Source organism: Pinus tabuliformis, chromosome 5_1 (assembly GCF_031772625.1).
Source record: "Pinus tabuliformis cultivar Carrire ecotype Pingquan chromosome 5_1, CPIR1, whole genome shotgun sequence".
NCBI classification, from domain to species: domain Eukaryota; kingdom Viridiplantae; phylum Streptophyta; class Pinopsida; order Pinales; family Pinaceae; genus Pinus; species Pinus tabuliformis.
This window is the reverse complement of record NC_142305.1, coordinates 3,233,034-3,252,200: the sequence shown is the minus strand read 5'-3', so window position 1 is coordinate 3,252,200 and position 19,167 is coordinate 3,233,034. Positions and strand designations below refer to the sequence as shown.

General features: G+C 40.4%; 1 protein-coding gene across 1 annotated transcript in view; it reads left to right on the top strand.

Annotated features, from left to right (window-relative positions):
* LOC149163255 (uncharacterized) overlaps positions 1-17,686 on the top strand; it is a 76,809-nt gene extending 59,123 nt beyond the window's left edge. The window contains 2 exon segments of the mRNA XM_089431652.1: positions 17,185-17,249; positions 17,419-17,686. Of these exon segments, the coding sequence (XP_089287778.1) occupies positions 17,185-17,241 (57 nt within the window). The 3' untranslated portion in view covers positions 17,242-17,249; positions 17,419-17,686.
* Positions 17,687-19,167: the final 1,481 nt, after the last annotated feature.

The window sequence follows — 19,167 nt, the reverse complement described above, 5'->3', positions numbered from 1 at the left end:
TCGAATGGCTAAGTTTAGTGAGTTTCTAATTAAGGAGTTTGCTTTTGTGATTGATTGAGTTAGCATGAGTTAACTACTCATGCAACTCGTCCTATCTCAAATCAAGGACTTGAGACTCAAACACACGTTCTTTTCCTCAATTAACCACCCCTAGAACACTGATAACTCGGCCTTCCACTTTAACACATTAGTTAACTGCTTCATAACTCGTCCTAACTTTTAGGAATTGATCCTAAATTATAGGAACTCATCCTTATTTGTAGGGACTTATCCTAAATCTTAGGAATTCGTCCTAACTTATAGGCATCAACTCCTAACTTATAGGAACTCGAGCATGCTGTTATCACTAAGCTAAAAGAGTTGGGATATGTCAACCTTCAACCCAACATAACTATTTCAAACCACTTTGACTGGAAGTTATCCCTTCCAATCTGAGAGGGCTCTCTCAAAACACTTATCAAGTTCACTTTAATCAACTCAAACTACAGATGACTAACTCTGATTTCTTTTTATGTGGTTTTACAGGTGAAGGAAAATGTGATGGCTGCCACCATTGGGCATGGAGTCAAATAAAAGAAAATCATTGGCAAACAACAATGTTTAATGGAAGCTGAGGCATTTCTGGCTTTAAAACTGATGTCAAATAAACATTCACAGTCATACATAGTAAGTAAAGGAAACTATAGCACTTGACAAGAATTCCAAGTAATCGAAATACTATGAATACTGATAGCAATATATAAAACATGGTAAGAACACATAAAGGCATAACATGAATCTCAGGTGTAAAAACAGAGTTGCTGCAATATATATATATATATATATATATATATATCAAATGGATCAAAAGTTTACTTAGGGTCAGCTTCTCACATTATTGATCAACCTCTTCAGAGTCAAGAAACTACACATATATAGAGTAAGACCACCATCATATCATTAATTACAAATATCTGCCACTTAGGGCTAGATTCGATCAAACAATTTAGAGACCTTATTGCATTTGACACCTATTTGACACAATTTGAATGCAAGTAGGACTCTTCCAACATTAATGAACTCAACCGAATTTAGTTGATAAAGCCGATCGAACCAAACTGATTTTCTGAATGTGCTGGAGCTGATGATGTGTCTCATGCCACGTGGATGTTGACTGCCCTGTCTCCCTGAAAAATAGGAGTTGATGTGGACATCTTATGTGACCTGTAATCCATCTAGCTGCCTGGTTATTTGATGTCCAAAGACTTCCAAAACACAGAAAAACAGAGTTTTGACAGTTTCGTAGCAGAAAAACAGAGTTTTCAGCAGTTTCATAGCAAACTTCAGTAGCAAATTCAGAAAACACCTTTCTACTACCCTTCTGTTCTTTTTGCAAGTTCTGAGGTTTTCCTTGATGTTTTTAAGCTAAATACATGCCCTTATAACTCCATTTGCTGTGTTTTTAGTTTGCCTTCTCCTCCATGAAAAGCATATTCAAGGAGTAGCATCTATTTCAGCAATAATCTTGAGATTTCTCTTTTTGAGCTCAACTTTGATCATTTCAATTTGAGTTTCTAATGCTATGACTTGTCCCTGTAACTTATTCCTGTTTGCTTGTAGCCAGCTGTTCCTTCTGTACATGTGTTTCAACATCCTGTGCAAAGGCAAAGTCCTCTTTATCATCTTTTTGGATTTATCTGCAGTTTCATCATAGAAATCTATCTTTGACACCTCTCTTTGCCACTCCTCAAACTCAAGTTTGGAATTAATAACTTCTTGTCTAGCCTCTCTCAATTGTTCTTGCAGAACCTCTATTTCACTTTTTTCTTGTACAACCTCCTTGCCTTTCTTTTTCTTTGATGACTTTGTTTTTTCTAAAGGTACTTTTGGCATCTTTTCAGCTTGTTGCATTGACCTTGTAACAGGTTTCCTTGGCCTAAAGATGAAACCATGTTCTTCTTGTGAGAAGTCCAACTTCTTAGCCCTCTTGCTCTTCTTCTTAGTTTCAGTCTTGGTCACTTCTATAGGCTGCTCAATTGGGCTTTCTTCAATCTCAATAGCCTCTAGGATATCAGTTAGCTTACCCTTCCTTTTACTCTGTTCTTTACTCTGTCTTCTAGTCATCCTCCTCTTGGTGCTTGTGGAAGCCTCTACTATAGGTTGCTCTACCTCTGGTTGCTGCTCTTCTCTAGGGGTTATTGATTTAGACTTTGGAGTTCTTGTAGAGGGGGTGGCAGTGTCTAACTCATAGCCACTCAAGAATAAGAAGGTAAGCTAATCTCTGTTTAACCTATTTAGTTCTTCTACAACCAGCAATTTGATGAGGCCATGGTGAAAAACAGAGGTGTCACTTGCATTAGGTTTGGCTTGGACCTTGTCTGCCATCTTTCCCAAACTTCTAAACAGATAAAATGGAATGTCTAGAGGCTGCTTACCTGTGAAATGAAGTAGCAATCTGAAATGATACTGATACACCATGTTAAATCTGCCTTCACATGTGAAATATTTCTAGATGACCATTAAGAGCTTGGAAAAATGTTCTTTAAGGCAAGTTCTGGGAATGCCTGCAGTGATATCAATCTTTTTGTGTTCCTCCTTGAGAAATTCATCACAGTTTTGCAGCGTGATCTTCTGGACTTTAAACCAATGTTTTTAAAACCGGAACCGGTGACTGGACCGGTCCACCTAATGAACCGGTTCACCGACCGGAACCGGTCTAACCGGGACTGGTTTGGTCTAAACAAACCGGTTTTAGAAAAATACATTAAATAATTATTTTTTAACGAAAAAAACTATTTTTAAGATTTAAAACCATGATTCCAAGCCAATAGAGACAAAATATGCAAAGATTGCTCATTTATATACCATGTAAAGGTGAATATATCAAAATGGCACCGAGTGCAATACATATCATCGACAAAATACATAAGCAATGAGGCTCTAAATGGCCTCTAGAGTGCAAAGACAAAGCCTACAAACTATGGGGCCAGTGGCCTACTACAAGACTTCAGTCTAGACTCTACATATATGATAATAGTAATACTATAATAGTGATCAACATTATACGTGAAGTTGAAACTTCTCATGAGTCTCAGTCATCATGATCAAACTCAGTTGGTTGAGTCTCGACTCCCAAACTTTGCAGTCACAAACTTCTCTATTGGTTTAGTGACTTGAGTCTCAAACTTCTGAAGGTATTCTGCCCTAATATGCCCTATTATTTCATTTGGTGCTCCACATGGCTTTACATGGCCTCCTATCCCAGCCAAGTGTTGCTTGAACCTGTTAATACCCCCTCCTTGAATGGATTTTTGGCAATATTTGCAGATCATTTTGCCATCAATCATATCACAATGAGCCCATGCAGTATCTCTGGATTTTGGAGGCATGATGACTCCCTGGATGGTAGATCATAGAAGTGAGAAGTTTATAACACAAAAAAATAATTCATGGACAACAGTCAAATAAGGAATTTTCATGTGCAAATCCTTACCTGGAAATGCAAACTAGCTTCCTTAGCCTCCTCTTGAAGATGGCAACTCCACTGACAGCTACACACTATCTCCAAAATAGCTCCAACTCCAACTCCAACTCCAAGATGATTACTTCAGCAAATGCCAAAAACTCAACACTCTCCAAGCTCACAAACACTCACAAACACTCCAAAACAGTTGTGTGAGACAAATGAGAGTGAGAGGGGCCTCTTAAAGGCTTGGAGAGGGTGTTTTTGGAGGGAAAACACCCTTAGTTTCCCCCCAAAACCCCTAAAACACAGTCCGCATTACACTTTTTGCATTACACGGTGGGCGTGCCTCTAACCGGCCGGTTTAGGACGGAACCGGCCGGTTCCGTCCTAAACCGGCCGGTTAGCACCGGTTTAGGGCAAATTTTAGCGAAATGGGCGATTGAACTGGGTTTTTTGGCTGGTTTAGATCGGCGGCCTTGCTAACCGGCCAGTTAGACCGGTAACCGGTTTTTAAAAACGGTTTTGAAAACACTCGGTGCAACCTGCTTTTAGTCTCAATAATTGAGGCAAAGGGGTTTGATTTTATATTTTGGAATGGAAAGGTGATACTCAAGCCCAGTGGATATAACTCCAGCTTAGGAGTGGTTCTTGGAGTCGGAGACGAGGTCTGTATAGGCTAAAAGGCAAGCCTATTGACCAAAGAAAGAAAAAGCTTTCAAAGACTCAAAGGAAGTCAAGTTCCAAAGGGAGTTTGCATATTTAGAAGGAGAGTCAAAACCCTAAAAGAGTGCATCATCAAAGAAAAGAACGGAGACTTCCATCTTTGACAAGAAGGAGCCATGAACTAGCTTAAAGGTCTACCAAGAAAAGAAGCATGAGGCTTCTAGTAACAAGGAAACTTCTAAGAAGGGTTTTGTTCTTGCAACTAGTTTTTCTTCTGTAACGAAAGATGAAGCTCATGATGAATGTTGGAGAGCAGTGGTGGAATATGACTGTGTTTTAGCATGGGAAACAAAGTGTTAAAATTGGCAACTAGGGCCAAACTCCACATGGGTTATCTTATTTATGACAACTGATATTTTTCTTAGATTCCTCTCTCCGAGAGGTGTAGGATTGATCTAAAGATCATCCGATTTCGACATGTACAAATGAAGATATGAATTTATTTATATTATGGACAAATTGTCAAGGTCGGCCAACAAGCAAAATAGGCATTCAAACCCCCAACTCATCCTCAACGTTGCATATAAAAGGAGGAGACCTCAAGTCATTTTATCATCATCTCATCTTCACTCATCTTTCTCTCCTCATCTGAGTGGGTACGCATATTTGTGCAACTGTCTCTCACACATGCGAAGGAAGGAGGACGAATTCTGTTGACTGCGTTGACCAGCGTTGACCGAGCTGCAAGATTGTTGTTTGACTGCGTTGACCTCTAGCGTTGACCTATTTTGACTGTGGTTTGGGTGAGGTGTCTCTGTCCTAGTAGGCCGCAGATTTGGGCACTGAAATTGAGGCAATTTGACCTCTTATTTGACCAGTGTTGACTACCCTAGGGTTGGCCGCAGTTTGACTTTTGTTGACCAGTTTTTGACTAGACTTTTTCAGACTGTTTTGGGCTGATTAAGCTTGTTGTTGGAGGTCGAAGTTGACTGGGTTTGACCGAGTTGAGCAGAGGAAGAATTTTGCCCCATTTGCAGTGTTGACTTTTCTGGTTAGGGTTTTTCTACTACTATCATAAATTATTAGATTTGTAAATTGTACTATCTCTCTCTGTGCTGGACTATTGAAGAATATAGGAAGAATTGACCAAGGGTTTCCCCACATTGGGGTTTGTCCCTGGCTGGTGCCACATCTGGTGTCCTCTTGTCTTTGCTTGTCTTCTACCGTTTATGTTTATGTTCTATCTACATTTTACTATCATGTTGATGTGATTGCTAAACTGGATATTGATATTGGGCTAATAAAGAAATTGAAGTAAAATTCCTCTTAAGCATATGATAGAACATACCATTGTTACCTAAAATTAACATGGTATCAGAGTTGAGGTGAAGACAAAGCCCAAGCAAGGGTGAAAGAGCAATCACCAAAAGCAGTTGGACAAGGACAAAAGGCTCAATGGGTTCCTCATCCCACTTCTTGACTGAAGACAAGTTTCGTGAAAAATCTGACTATCATGGATGGAAGATGTCCCTTGATTTGACCTTGGAAAATAAGTAGTGTTGGATTATGTGAAGGGTAAAATCCCTGAGCCTCCTTTAAATGCGCCGACTGCTGCGAAGACCAAGTACAATAGGGTTTAAGTCAAAGCGAAGACGGTTATCAGAGATTCCATTGACAAGCGTCTGGTGGTCTACATCTCCGATTTGAACACCTCCAAGGAGATCTACTACAGGTTGGTTAGCATGTTCAAGGTTAGTGATGCTAATCAAATTTTATTTCTCAAAAATAAGTTGAAGGATATTAAGAAGGGCAAGGACGAGGATATTCAATCCTACTTCTTAAGGATCACTGAGATCAAGAATGATCTACTTTCGATTGGAGAGGTCATTCCTGATAGGGAACTTATTATCACTACCCTTGGAGGATTCCCACCCGAGTGGTATATATTTAGAACCACTATTCTCAATAATGATCGAATTCCAGGGTTTGAAGAATTGATGTTGAGATGCATTCAAGAAGAAACAAGAATGGTGGAGCAAGAAATGGCTTCTAATAGAAGCAACCCCATTGCTTTATCCGCTCATGCCAAAAGGAGAAATAATGCAAGGTCCAAGGGTCATTTCAATGGAAAGCTTGGATCTAAGGGAGGAAGGAAGGGCAGGTGCTTTGTTTGCAATAAGTTTGGCCACTATGCAAGGGAGTGACCAAATAGAAGGGACACATTGCATGATGATGATCATAATCATTCCAAGGGCAACTTCAACAACAACAATCAAAGGAATCGCAGTTTCAATGGAAAAGAAAAAAAGGAATGCGGGACATCAAGAAAATGGTCAACCCTCCAAGAAAGCAAGGAACTCGAGGTATGAAGAATCAAATGTTGTTAACAATAAGCAAAAGAAGTACTATCTTATATTGGCCCTCTCCACTACCTCTCCACCGGACACTTTGGGGAATTGGCTAATTTATAGTGGTGCCTCAAGGCACTTCACCGGATACAAGGAAGCTCTCTCTAGTCTGATAGAGAAGGAGACAAACTTGGAGATTATCCTTGGAGACGAAGTCACCTATCCCGTGAAGGGAGTAGGGAATGTTACCCTTTAATTGAATCAAGGTAATACTATTCATTTACAAGAAGTTCTATATGTACTTGATCTCAAGAAGAACCTGGTGTCCATTTCGACAATGGAAGACAAAGGATACAACGTGGTATTCATCGATGGAAAGGTACGTGTTTGGAAAAGGAATTTTAAAGATGCTTTTACTCTTGGGTTCAGGGTTGACACTTTATATCAAGTTGGAGGAAGGCCATTGGGAGCCATGTCTTGTGACACATCTCTACAATTTGAACTATGGCACCGGAGGTTTACCGATCTTCACTATAAGGCCCTACCCGATGTGAGACAGATGGTGACAGGTATGCCCAAGTTCAAAGTAGAGCATGAAGGTGTATGTTTGGGATGTGTTGAAGGAAAACTTAGAAGGGGACCATTCCCCTCAAGTAATAACAAGACCACAGATATATTGCAATTGATCCACTCTGACATATCTGATGATGCCCGTAAACTCTTTGGGAGGATACTTATATTGTCTCACCTTTACGGATGACTATTCTCGCAAGCCCTGGATCTATTTCTTCAAAAAGAAAGATGAAGTGTTCACCTGGTTCCGTCACTTCAAATCCATGATCAAAAATCAATCCGAGAAGAGAATCAAGATATTGAGGACTGATAATGGAACTGAGTATGAATCAAATGAATTCCATGATTATTGCAGAGAAGTTGGTATTAAGAGGGAGACTACAACACCATACACTCCTGAGCAGAATGGTGTGGCTGAAAGGAAGAATCGTACTATTGTAGAAGCTGTTCGTGCCATGCTTCATGATCAAGGGCTTCTGAAGTTCCTATGGGCTGAAGTTGTAAACACTGCCATGTACATTCAAAACTGATGCCCTCATCAAGCATTGGACTACAAGACTCCCGAAGAAATGTTCACTGTTAGGAAAACTGATGTCTCCCATTTTAGAATTTTTGGAAGTCCTGTATATTTTCATGTGCCAAAAGAGAAAAGAAGCAAATTGGGTGCATCAGGGAAGAAAGGAATCTTTATGGGCTATAGTGAAAATTCTAAGGGTTATAGAATTTATGTGGCTAGTCAAAGGGAAGTTGAGATAAGTCATGATGTCACCTTCGACGAAGATATGGCCCTCAGCAAGATCAACAACCTTCCTATCCCAAGGAAGGATAAAGAAGCTGACACTGGAAAACAGGGTGCAAAAGAAGATGAAACGATGCCTAATATTGATAAACCTATGGATCCTATAGATCCACCTCCTCATGAGCCTTCCTCCTCCAAGAGGAGACCCTCATGGCTTAGGGAGACTGTCGAAGATGTCGAGAGACATATTGCACCAAGGGGGACTTTCTGTGAAAGCAAGAAACCAAACAGATATATTGCAATTCCCCTCAAGTAATAACAAGACCACAGATATATTGCAATTGATCCACTCTGACATATCTGATGATGCCCGTAAACTCTTTGGGAGGATACTTATATTGTCTCACCTTTACGGATGACTATTCTCGCAAGCCCTGGATCTATTTCTTCAAAAAGAAAGATGAAGTGTTCACCTGGTTCCGTCACTTCAAAGCCATGATCAAAAATCAATCCGAGAAGAGAATCAAGATATTGAGGACTGATAATGGAACTGAGTATGAATCAAATGAATTCCATGATTATTGCAGAGAAGTTGGCATTAAGAGGGAGACTACAACACCATACACTCCTGAGCAGAATGGTGTGGTTGAAAGGAAGAATCGTACTATTGTAGAAGCTGTTCGTGCCATGCTTCATGATCAAGGGCTTCTGAAGTTCCTATGGGCTGAAGTTGTAAACACTGACATGTACATTCAAAACTGATGCCCTCATCAAGCATTGGACTCCAAGACTCCCGAAGAAATGTTCACTGGTAAGAAACCTGATGTCTCTCATTTTAGAATTTTTGGAAGTCCTGTATATTTTCATGTGCCAAAAGAGAAAAGAAGCAAATTGGGTGCATCAGGGAAGAAAGGAATCTTTGTGGGCTATAGTGAAAATTCTAAGGGTTATAGAATTTATGTGGCTGGTCAAAGGGAAGTTGAGATAAGTCATGATGTCACCTTTGACGAAGATATGGCCCTCAGCAAGATCAACAACCTTCCTATCCCAAGGAAGGACAAAGAAGCTGACACTGGAAAACAGGGTGCAAAAGAAGATGAAACGATGCCTAATATTGATAAACCTATGGATCCTATAGATCCACCTCCTCATGAGCCTTCCTCCTCCAAGAGGAGACCCTCATGGCTTAGGGAGACTGTAGAAGATGTCGAGAGACATATTGCACCAAGGGGGACTTTCTGTGAAAGCAAGAAACCAAACAGGTATCAAGGATACTTGACCATCATGAGCACTATCATTCAAAATGAGCCTTCATCATTCGAAGAAGCCGTGAAGCAACAAATATGAAAGGATGCTATGAATGAAGAATACGAGTCAATGATGAAGAATGGTGTCTGGGATGTGGTTCCTAGAACCGAGGACAAATCAGTGGTAACCTGTGGCTCTACAAAATCAAGCATGGAGCTGATGGAAGTGCAGAAAAGTTCAAGGCTCGCTTTGTTGCTCGAGGCTTCTCTCAAAAGGAAGGTGTAGATCACGATGACATATTTGCACCTGTTGCTCGATACACCACCACTCGCTCGATCATAGCCCTTGTTGCCTCGCAAGGATGGAAACTACATCAGATGGATGTCAAGACCGCTTTCTTTCATGGTTTGATCAAAGAGGAAGTCTATGTGGAACAACTCGAGGGGTTTGAGGTTCATGACCGGGAATCTCATGTATGTAGGTTGAAGAAAGCTCTCTATGGCTTGAAGCAAGCACCCCGGGCTTGGTATGAGAGGATTGATAGATATCTGATTAAGCTGAGATTCATTAGAAGTGAAGTCGGATCCGAACCTTTACTTTAAGGTTGAAAATAATAAACCTCTCATACTGGTACTTTATGTGGACAACTTCTTTCTGACAGGTGCATACCCTCTCATTCACAAATGTAAGAGGGAGTTAGCTTCTAAATTTGAGATGAAGGACCCAGGACTGATGCACTACTTCCTAGGGTTGGAGGTCTGGCAAAAGGTAGGAGAAATTTTCCCATCTCAAGGAAAATATGTTGTGAAGATATTGGAAAGATTTGGGATGGTGGACTGGAAGCCTGTGATTACCTCGATGGAACTTAACTTTAAGAAGTTATGTGGTAGTGTTGCCGGACCTGAATTGGGAGATGCTTCTGAGTATCGTCAACTCTTAGGAGCACTGATGTTCTTGGTGAACTCCCGTTCGGACATATGCTTTGTAGTTAACATGTTGAGCCAATATATGGTTGAGCCTCATCACATACGTTGGATTGGTGCCAAGAATCTTCTGAGATATCTTCGGGGCACAATCAATCATGGAATGAGATGCACTATCGGAGATGTGAGGCTGAATGGTTATTCTGACGCTGATCAGGCTGGAAGTATGGTGGATCGCAAAAGCACTTTTGGATGTTGTTTTTCTTTTGGTTCTGCTTCGATATCTTGTATGAGTAGGAACCAGAAATCGGTTGCCTTGAGCACCACTGAGGCCGAATACATAGCTGCTAGTATGGCCTCTTGTGAAGCTGTCTAGTTGAGGAAGCTCTTCAGTGAGCTGTTTGGACATGTGTTAGATAGCCCGTGATCCTATGTGACAACCAGAGTGGGTTCTGATTATCAGAGAATGCCGTGTTTCATGATCGCTCCAAGCATATAGATATCAGGTACCACTTTATTCGGGATATGGTACAACGAGGAGCAATAAGGCTCCATCACATTGGGATTGATGAGCAGGTTGCCGATATCCTAACAAAGCCCCTGGGGAAGGTAAAGTTCTTGACCTTTCGAGAACGACTTGGAGTCATGGAGAGACTCTTGTGAGGGTCCTGTATGATATGGACATTGAGCTTTGGGAGCTCCAGGGGGCTTGGGGTACTTCTTGGAGCGATGAACAACCATAGGGTGAGTGGTTCAGCCTTCCCCTAATGGTTTGCTGTGTACAGGATGAGTGGTTCAACCTTCCTTGTGATACCCCATGGCGACATGTAGGCATGATGAGTGGTTCATCCTTCTCCTGCTGAGAGATCCTACCCATGCAGTCTAGGACTCATGGGAAGTACCTCTCATCTGGCCAATGAGTAGGGAAATGAGGATAGGGACCATAGTACTACCGACGGATGCATTGTGTACTACCGTACTCGCTATGCTAGGATGACCGATATTGATCTGGGATCAATTGGAATTGACTTTGGGTTAGTAAGAGTGGTATGACACACTCTCTTTTGATTGGAACTGACTTCGGGTCAACAAGAGTGGTATGAGACACTCTTTTATCTGGGACTGACTTCGGGTCAGTAGAGAATGGTACGATACATTCTCGATCACTTCTTCTTCTTCATAGTTCAGCAGAGTAGAGTAGTGTATTGATGGCAGAGATAGTACAGATAGGAAAATGGAGTTCTTCCTAGTTGAGAGGGAGTGTTAAAATTGGCAACTAGGGCCAAACTCCACATGGGTCATCTTATTTATGACAGTTGATATTTTTCTTGGATTCCTCTCTCCAAGAGGTGTAGGATTGATCTAAAGATAATCCGATTTCGACATGTACAAATGAAGATATGAATTTATTTATATTATGGACAAATTGTCAAGGTTGGCCAGCAAGCAAAACAGGCATTCAAAAGTTAAAACCCCAACTCATCCTCAACGTTGCATATAAAAGGAGGAGACTTAAAGTAATTTTATCATCATCTCATCTTCACTCATCTCTCTCTCCTCATTTGATTGGGTACGCATATCTGGGCAGCTGTCTCTCACACGTGCGAAGGAAGGACAGATTCTGTTGACCAGCGTTGACCAAGCTATAGGATTGCTGTTTGACTGCATTGACCTCTAGCGTTGACCTGTTTTGATTGCGGTTTGGGTGAGGTGTCTTTGTCCTAGTAGGCCGCAGATTTGGGCACTGAAATCGAGGCAATCTGACCTCTCATTTGACCAGCGTTGATTGGCCTAGGGATGGCTGCAGTTTGACTTTCGTTGACTAGTTTCTGACTAGACTTTTTTAGATTATTTTGCGCTGATTAGGCTTGCTGTTGGAGGCCAAAGTTGACTGGGTTTGATTGAGCTAATTAGAGGAAGAATTCTGCCCCATTTGACCAACATTGACTTTTCTGGTTAGGGCTTTTCTACAGTTGTCTTAAATTATCAGATTTGTAAATTGTACTCTCTCTGCTGAACTATTGAAGAATATAAGAAAAATTGATCAATGGTTTCCCCACATTGGTGTTTGTCCTTGGATGGTGCCACATTTTGTGTCCTCTTATCTTGATCCGAATTGGATCCATGAAGAATTGTCAGAAGGACCATGACTGTATCAGGTCGAGACAGACATCAAAGAATTAAGAAACAACGGTCAAAAACACCTCTGAACAGTGGCAGTTAGCAGCCAGCGTGGAGCGACGAGGACCTCGGTCAAAGTGCGCTGACCAAGGCCCATGGAGACTGCGCAGGAGGCAAAACTAGCCCTTGGGAAGCCCGGATCGGGAAACAGAGGCAGTTTTTGATGCGCGATTAGCGCTAATCGCTGGGCAAAACCCCTCAAAATGGGAAGGCCCCGAGCGCTCGGTCGCATGAAGAGCCAGGAAAACCATGGGGAAAAGGCTAAAGGTCAAGGCGGGACCCGCGCTCCGAAAAACCGACGGTATTGATTGGGGGCACCCTCAAGCGGTAAGCGGAATTGGCGAAAACGGAGCGATTCCACTCAGCGCCCGACGCGTGGCAAGCGGAGGAGAGAGAAAACCGCCGCTGATCGCGCACTAACGGTCGAGCAAGTCAACCGCGCGAAATGTGTGAATGGCGTCGGATCTGGAGGCCCCAGATCTAACGGCTGAGATCGCGCCCGATGGGAAAGCGGAATCGACAGGGGGGTTAAGCCGTGATTTATAAGAATTTGACGTCCGATTTGACTACCAAGGTGGCAGAAGACTCATTCCACGACGTAACAGAAAAACCGAATTGACAAAGTGAGTTGGCGCAGCTGCAGGAAGACATGTGGCCACTCCCTGTGAGTTTGATGATGACACTGGAACAGGGAACTCCAAGCGAAGCTGTAGCAGGCGAACCGACGGAAGTGGAAGGGAAAGCGAACAACCATGAGCTCAATGGCCTTAAAGCCATGTACAGGCAAAGCAGAAAGACAGAGGAGGATGGGACACCGAAAGAAAGACCGAACGCAGAAAGGAAGAACAGAGAAAGGAAAGACAGTGAAGCGAAGCAGAACGGAAGACAGAGGGCCGAGCTGACCAAAGGCAACATCGAGCACTAGAGAGCTTGAGAGATTCAAGCCATCCCTAAGAGGATCTGTCCGAACTGAGTACCACATTGGGCTCTCTCCATTGAAGACTAGAGAGGTCACAGAGCTGGTAACTCTAGGGGCTTGGGGCATCCAAGAACCACCCTGCCAAGCAAATTCTGTTTAGGAGACTCACATTGAGCTCCTTCATTGTAATTCTCTGCTTAAGACACATTAAGAGAAGGCCACCACTGAGTGCTGGATTGGAGACGTAGCCCTGGAGGATAGGGTGAACTCCTTATTAAATTCTTGTGTTGTTATAATGGTTTATTGTATTTCTCTGTTGTTTTCCATTTCGAGTGTCTGTGTATTTGCAATCTGATCGATCCGTTGCCTAAATAACATAGACACACACCAACACATGAGTCTGTAATACCTTCATTTAATCAATCTTTAACTGAGATCACTCATAGAGTGATTATCAGATCATATCTTGGCTTGTCTTCTACTGTTTATGTTTATGTTCTATTTGCATTTTACTATCATGTTGATTTGATTGCTAAACTGGATATTGATATTGGGCTAATAAAGAAATTGAAGTAAAATTGCTCTTAAGCATAGAACATACCATTGTTACTTAAAATTAACACAAAGATACTTCCAAGGAATGGAAGTTCCTCCCTTGTTAAGAGGGAGCGTTGAAATTGGATAGTATTGGGAGGTACTCTCACATGCCCTTGGTGCTAGGCTTGCTAGAGAGAAACACCCACAAAGATCAGTGCGTGGGCTTTGCACCCAAGTTTGCGGTTTTGGACCTAAAGTGAGTTGGCTTGGAACCCAAGGAAGAGCATTTAATAATCTAATTTAATGTGAAGGTTTATTGCAGGTTATTTGAAGGACATAAAGGCTTCCTAAGAGACCGAAGGACAAGTATAAATAACAAACTAATGAAGAAGTTTGGAGACAAGAAGCATAAATGAGTGTTCTACAACAAGTTTTGATGCATATGTTGGTTCATTCAGTTCATAGTGATAATGTTTCAATACCAGGACCAAACGTTTGATGCATACCTTCAGTCTCGAATCTCTGTGATAAATATTTCTTTGTTACATTTGCGGTGAATGTAATTCAAGTTTGCAGTGATAATTTGGGAGTACATGTGATCTGGAGGTTGTATGCATATGCGATATATTAGTTAGGCAATTTTCCCTTCATATTTTGTTCTTTTGAATAGTGTTGGTATGAATATTGTATATATAGCTCTGCGAATGAAGCAAGTACAATTCATGTGCGTTAATGATGCAATATGGTGCGATAAGAACCTGAAAGACAAGCTCCATATGCAATATATATATCTCAAAATTGTGCATTAAATTCTTGATGAAACCTAGAGAAAATTGCATGTACTCACATTACATATCATAATTGTGCACTCAATTTCATTAAAATTTGGAGATTAATCTTATCCTGTGATTACTGTGGTTCAAATCAAGGAATGTTGCAGATTTGGCCTGATGTTAGTATTTCCAAAAAACAAATTTTATTATAGATTTTTCCAGATTTGAATAGATTGAGTGGACGACACCGATTTTGGCTTTGAAGTATATATGGCAGAAATGTGTACACCATGAAGGCAGAAAAGGTAGCATGTCATGAGATAGCCTGTTGGTCATGTTGGATCTGATGATATTCACTTTCCTAGATGGACAGAGGGAGCTATGATTAGTTCTACATTGATTGCTTTTACAAGATACCTTTGATGACGAAGATACTATAAATGATGGTTGATGGAAAGTGATATAAAAGGCTACTGGCAAGAACCTTGTCATGGAAATAGATCGGGAAAGAGTTTGGCTCCATAACATCCAGGAATGTCAAAGCTCAATTAAGATGTGATGATGCAAGAGAAGGAGCTCTTGGAGCTACTAGGAAGAACAAGTAGCTGATGAATGAGACAAAGATGAAGCTTATGGTTGTGTCTCCCTAGTTGAGAGGGAGCTAAGATCTACTCCATGTTTAAAAGGAAATGAGGATTACCCCCTTGATTGAGAGGGAGTAAATATGGAACACCATATTCTCCATGTGTCATGCACTAGACTAGGACTAACAATCGTAAGTCTAGTGAACGCACAGGGAGGGAGAATGGATGATTGGATAAGCATCTGAGATGGGTACTCCTTGAGGATTGGGAATCCAAGATAGGAAGTATTCCCGTGAATTAATACTCTTTGAGGATTTGACAGGGTATCCAAGATAAGAGTAGTCGAAAAGGACCAATATTCTTTGAGGATTGGGAATCAAAGATAAGAGTAGTCCTGGAACGACATACTTGGTGAACATCTGGATGGGGTATATGCCTTGAAGAGACTGTGGTGGTGGTGTCCATATGTATGCCTCCTAGCATTCTACTCTAATCTAGTGGAGAGTTAGAGCTTGTTAGTCAAGGCGTTGATATTTTTGAGATTAACAATGTTGGTTATGATGTTGATGCTTGAAGATGGCTTATCAATCCGACTCTTCTTATGAGAATATTTCAATTTGAGAGTATCCTCGTACCAGTTGTGTAATTATGAATACCTCCGTAGTTAAGAGGGAGTGTTGGAAAATGTAACTATGTTACTTATGTTATTGTATAGTTTATGTAAAAAACAAAAGAAGAAAAAGAAAATTATTTTTCAAGCATGGGTTTCATGCTCAAGTCAAATTATTATTTAGGTCAAGCATGTTCTTCATGCTTCTAGGGTTCTTTGAGTCAAAAGAATATTTGTCATAAGTCAAATTATTGTACTTGAGTCTAGTCCTAATTGGACTTTTGAAAGAAAGTGGAAAAATAATTTTATTTGAGTCAAAAATGTCAATTTTGTCCCCACAAGACCAAGTCGGCCTTCCCTAGACAAGTTGACCCTGGAAGGGAACCATTCGACCTGCTGGATGTGTATAAAATAGTGCAATTCATCCTCATTTGGAGCATCACAAGCAAGTTTGAATTCTATGCCAAGAAGTAAGAGAAAACCAACGAAATACAAGAGAAGTAGAGCTGAAGTCAAAGGAGAGAGAGCGAGGATCAAAAGAGAGAGAAATCCGCCCTAGTTTTTGTCACACATGCAAAATTGCAGGAGTTGCAAGGGCCGAAAACTGCAGACCAAATTGCAGGGGCCAATAATGTGAAGTTTGAGCAACTTTTGGAAGGCTTTGACTATTGTGGACTTGAGTTGAATTTGACTTGTTGGAAGAGCTTGGAAGGAGGGCTGACATGGGTCTTTTGGGAGGTCTTGGTCTTGGATTTTGGGTCTTGGATTGCTCACTTTGATCTGATTCTATAAGAAGAGAAGAATTTATTGGGTTTTCCCCTTGGAGGGGTTTTGCCTTGGCTTGGAGCCTACATCTTGTGTTCGTTGTTTTTTTGTGAACTTCATTGTTTATGGTTTTGATAATTGTTTGATGAAAAGAACATACTAAAAGTAATAATAAGGCAACATATCTTCACAAGCAATTATCAAGTTAAAGAGAAATCACCCTAATCGCTGCCCTATTGATTTCTCAACATCCTCCCCACCCTTGTTCAATTCCCACATGTGACATGTTGAGCTCATAATTAGTATATCCTTGTAATGGCCTTGAACCAAGTTTTCTGAGAGTCCCTTGATGATCAAAACATATATATTCCTCGTATGGAATATATAGATACTTCTTTGAAGGATAAAAAACCACTGGTTAATTGGTTGTTGCTGGGTATTTGATCAAACAAATTAGGTGTTGAAGAGTTTAGGTTCATTATACATATATGTCTAGGTGTTTGATTCTCGTTGAAGGAATTGTGGCTTCCAGCAGAGGAATTCTCAGGTTTGTACATGTTTGAGGTCAGCTTTGGTTCTCATCACTAAAACTGGTTGTTTGCAGTGATACCATGTTCTGAAACTCCAAAGATTTTGGTTCTTTATGTAGATTAAATGAGTGCTGAAGTGGTCAGAAGCAAAGGGACAGGAATTTAAGAGTCAAAAATGTGACAATGAATATTGAAGTCAAGGCAAAAGTGATAACATCTTTGAAAGTTGAATGTATACCTTCTGCTCGTTGGAATTTGTTCTGTGGAGTAGTTTCAGATCTTGCTTTCTTTCAGGTGAGATGTATCTATTAACAATCATTGCACCTTGTGATTGATCTATGCACAGCAATACATGGTGCATCTTCTCTCAAATGGACTATTGGATGGTACAGGGTCCGCATAAATGGCAAGGTATTGAAAATAGGGTGGAGTTATTATAATTACCATTGTTCATTTCTGTCAGGCACTCATTCATTTAGATAATGTGTTGTTTTGCTTGAATTACAGATGTTAATTTTGTGATGTGCAAGAGGAAGACTAAAAGACGATATCCATTGACCTTCTGAGATGTTGGTTGTAGGTTTCACCTAAAGACATAAATAACATTGCAGAGACAATCGACAGGACAAATAACATGGGCTTTCAACGACATGATCACTGAGTTTATTGAATACTTTTGTACGGATACAGTTTACAGTGTAGATGCAGAACTCGTGGAGTACTTAGTACTCTATTGAACAAAACAAGGATGCATGAAATAAACAGCAATTTTTTTTCTTAATCTTGTGCTCTTGGATTTGTACTTTTATGGAATTATTTATTTGTAAAGTTATATTTTCTAGTTTTAATCACCGTCACAAGAAATGGCTATGCTTGAGCTTTTGGACTTATATTTTCATATTTCTGATTTCCCATTAAAAATGTTGAAAAAAGGAGGTTTGCGTAGGTACTGAAGTTCTGATGCTCTTTGACCAGCTCTCAGGGATTGCAAATGATGTTTGTTGTTTCATGGTAATGCGAGTAGCTTTGTGTGCATATCAAAGATCAATTGTATTTGGGAAGTAGGTATCATGTTTTTTTTAGATGAAACATGCCAACGTGTGGAAAATGTCTATGCATGAGTTTTTGGACTTTGTGTGTTCATATTTGTGATTTACTATTAAAAATGATGAAAATAGAAGGGTGCGAATATACTGAAATTCTGATTTTCCTTTACCAGCTCCCAGGTGTTGCAAATAATTTCCAGTGTTTCATAGTATTACAAGTTACTTTGTGTGCATATCTTAGGCCAATGTATTTGGGAAGTAGGTATGATGTTTGTTTCTCTTTGTATCAAAACATGCCACTGAAGGGACATTCTTTGGCTTAAACGATACAACTGAGGGGCTATCCTTTTGTCCATATCATTCAGAAAATGGCCCGAACGTGATCATTGGGAATAAACCTTGGGTTCTTTGCATGACAAGCAACAATTTAACCATACGTTTGACCATTGTGGGGGAGATTGAAAGTGGGCCTCCTGTTAGGTTTCTTACTATGATTGTTGTTATGGTTATCTAAGTCTAGTCTCCAATCTATCATTTTCTTACAATTATTACTTCGAAGGGAAAATGAATAGGGAGTTGGATCTATAACCCATATGGTACAAATGGCATTTTCATATGTTAATTGCTTTTGTTCATATAGGTGATCGTTTTGGTGCCCATGGTCGGCTTCATCAATCACAATTGTTGGCATTATTTTTTGGTTGAATCATTTCTTGTTCTCCAAGCCAAGTTATTCTCGCTGGCATTGTGTAGGTCTGATGGTGTATTTCTATTGTCTCTCAAACACTATTTGTTGTTTTCCCAGGAAGAGGTGATTTTTTTTTGATATGTTTGGCTTTGTTCAAAGGATGCAGTGACGTCCTTGCCCTTGCTTTCATGTGACCGTTCTTGTGAGAAAACTTCCCAAATTCCTGGCATGATATGGAACATCCACTAATACGTACTTACAATATATATATAAAACAAACTTGAAGCAAAACCTACTCAAGAGGACACCCCTATGGGTAGATACAACTTAATTGAAACAATGTCTCAAATCTCATGCAATGTCCTATTAGAATATGACACTATTAACTATTGTCCTTGTCAGGTCAAGAGAGTAACTCCACGGTTCAATTGTATTTTTACATTAAGAGAAGACATGGATATATACAAGGAGAGGGAGACTATTGGGTTTCATCTCCCAATCTCTCTTCATCTTCCAATTTCTTTTATTTTGCTGTTTACAATATTTACATGGATTTTCCTAATCCCAAAGATTAGGTGTCAACATTCCCCCCTTT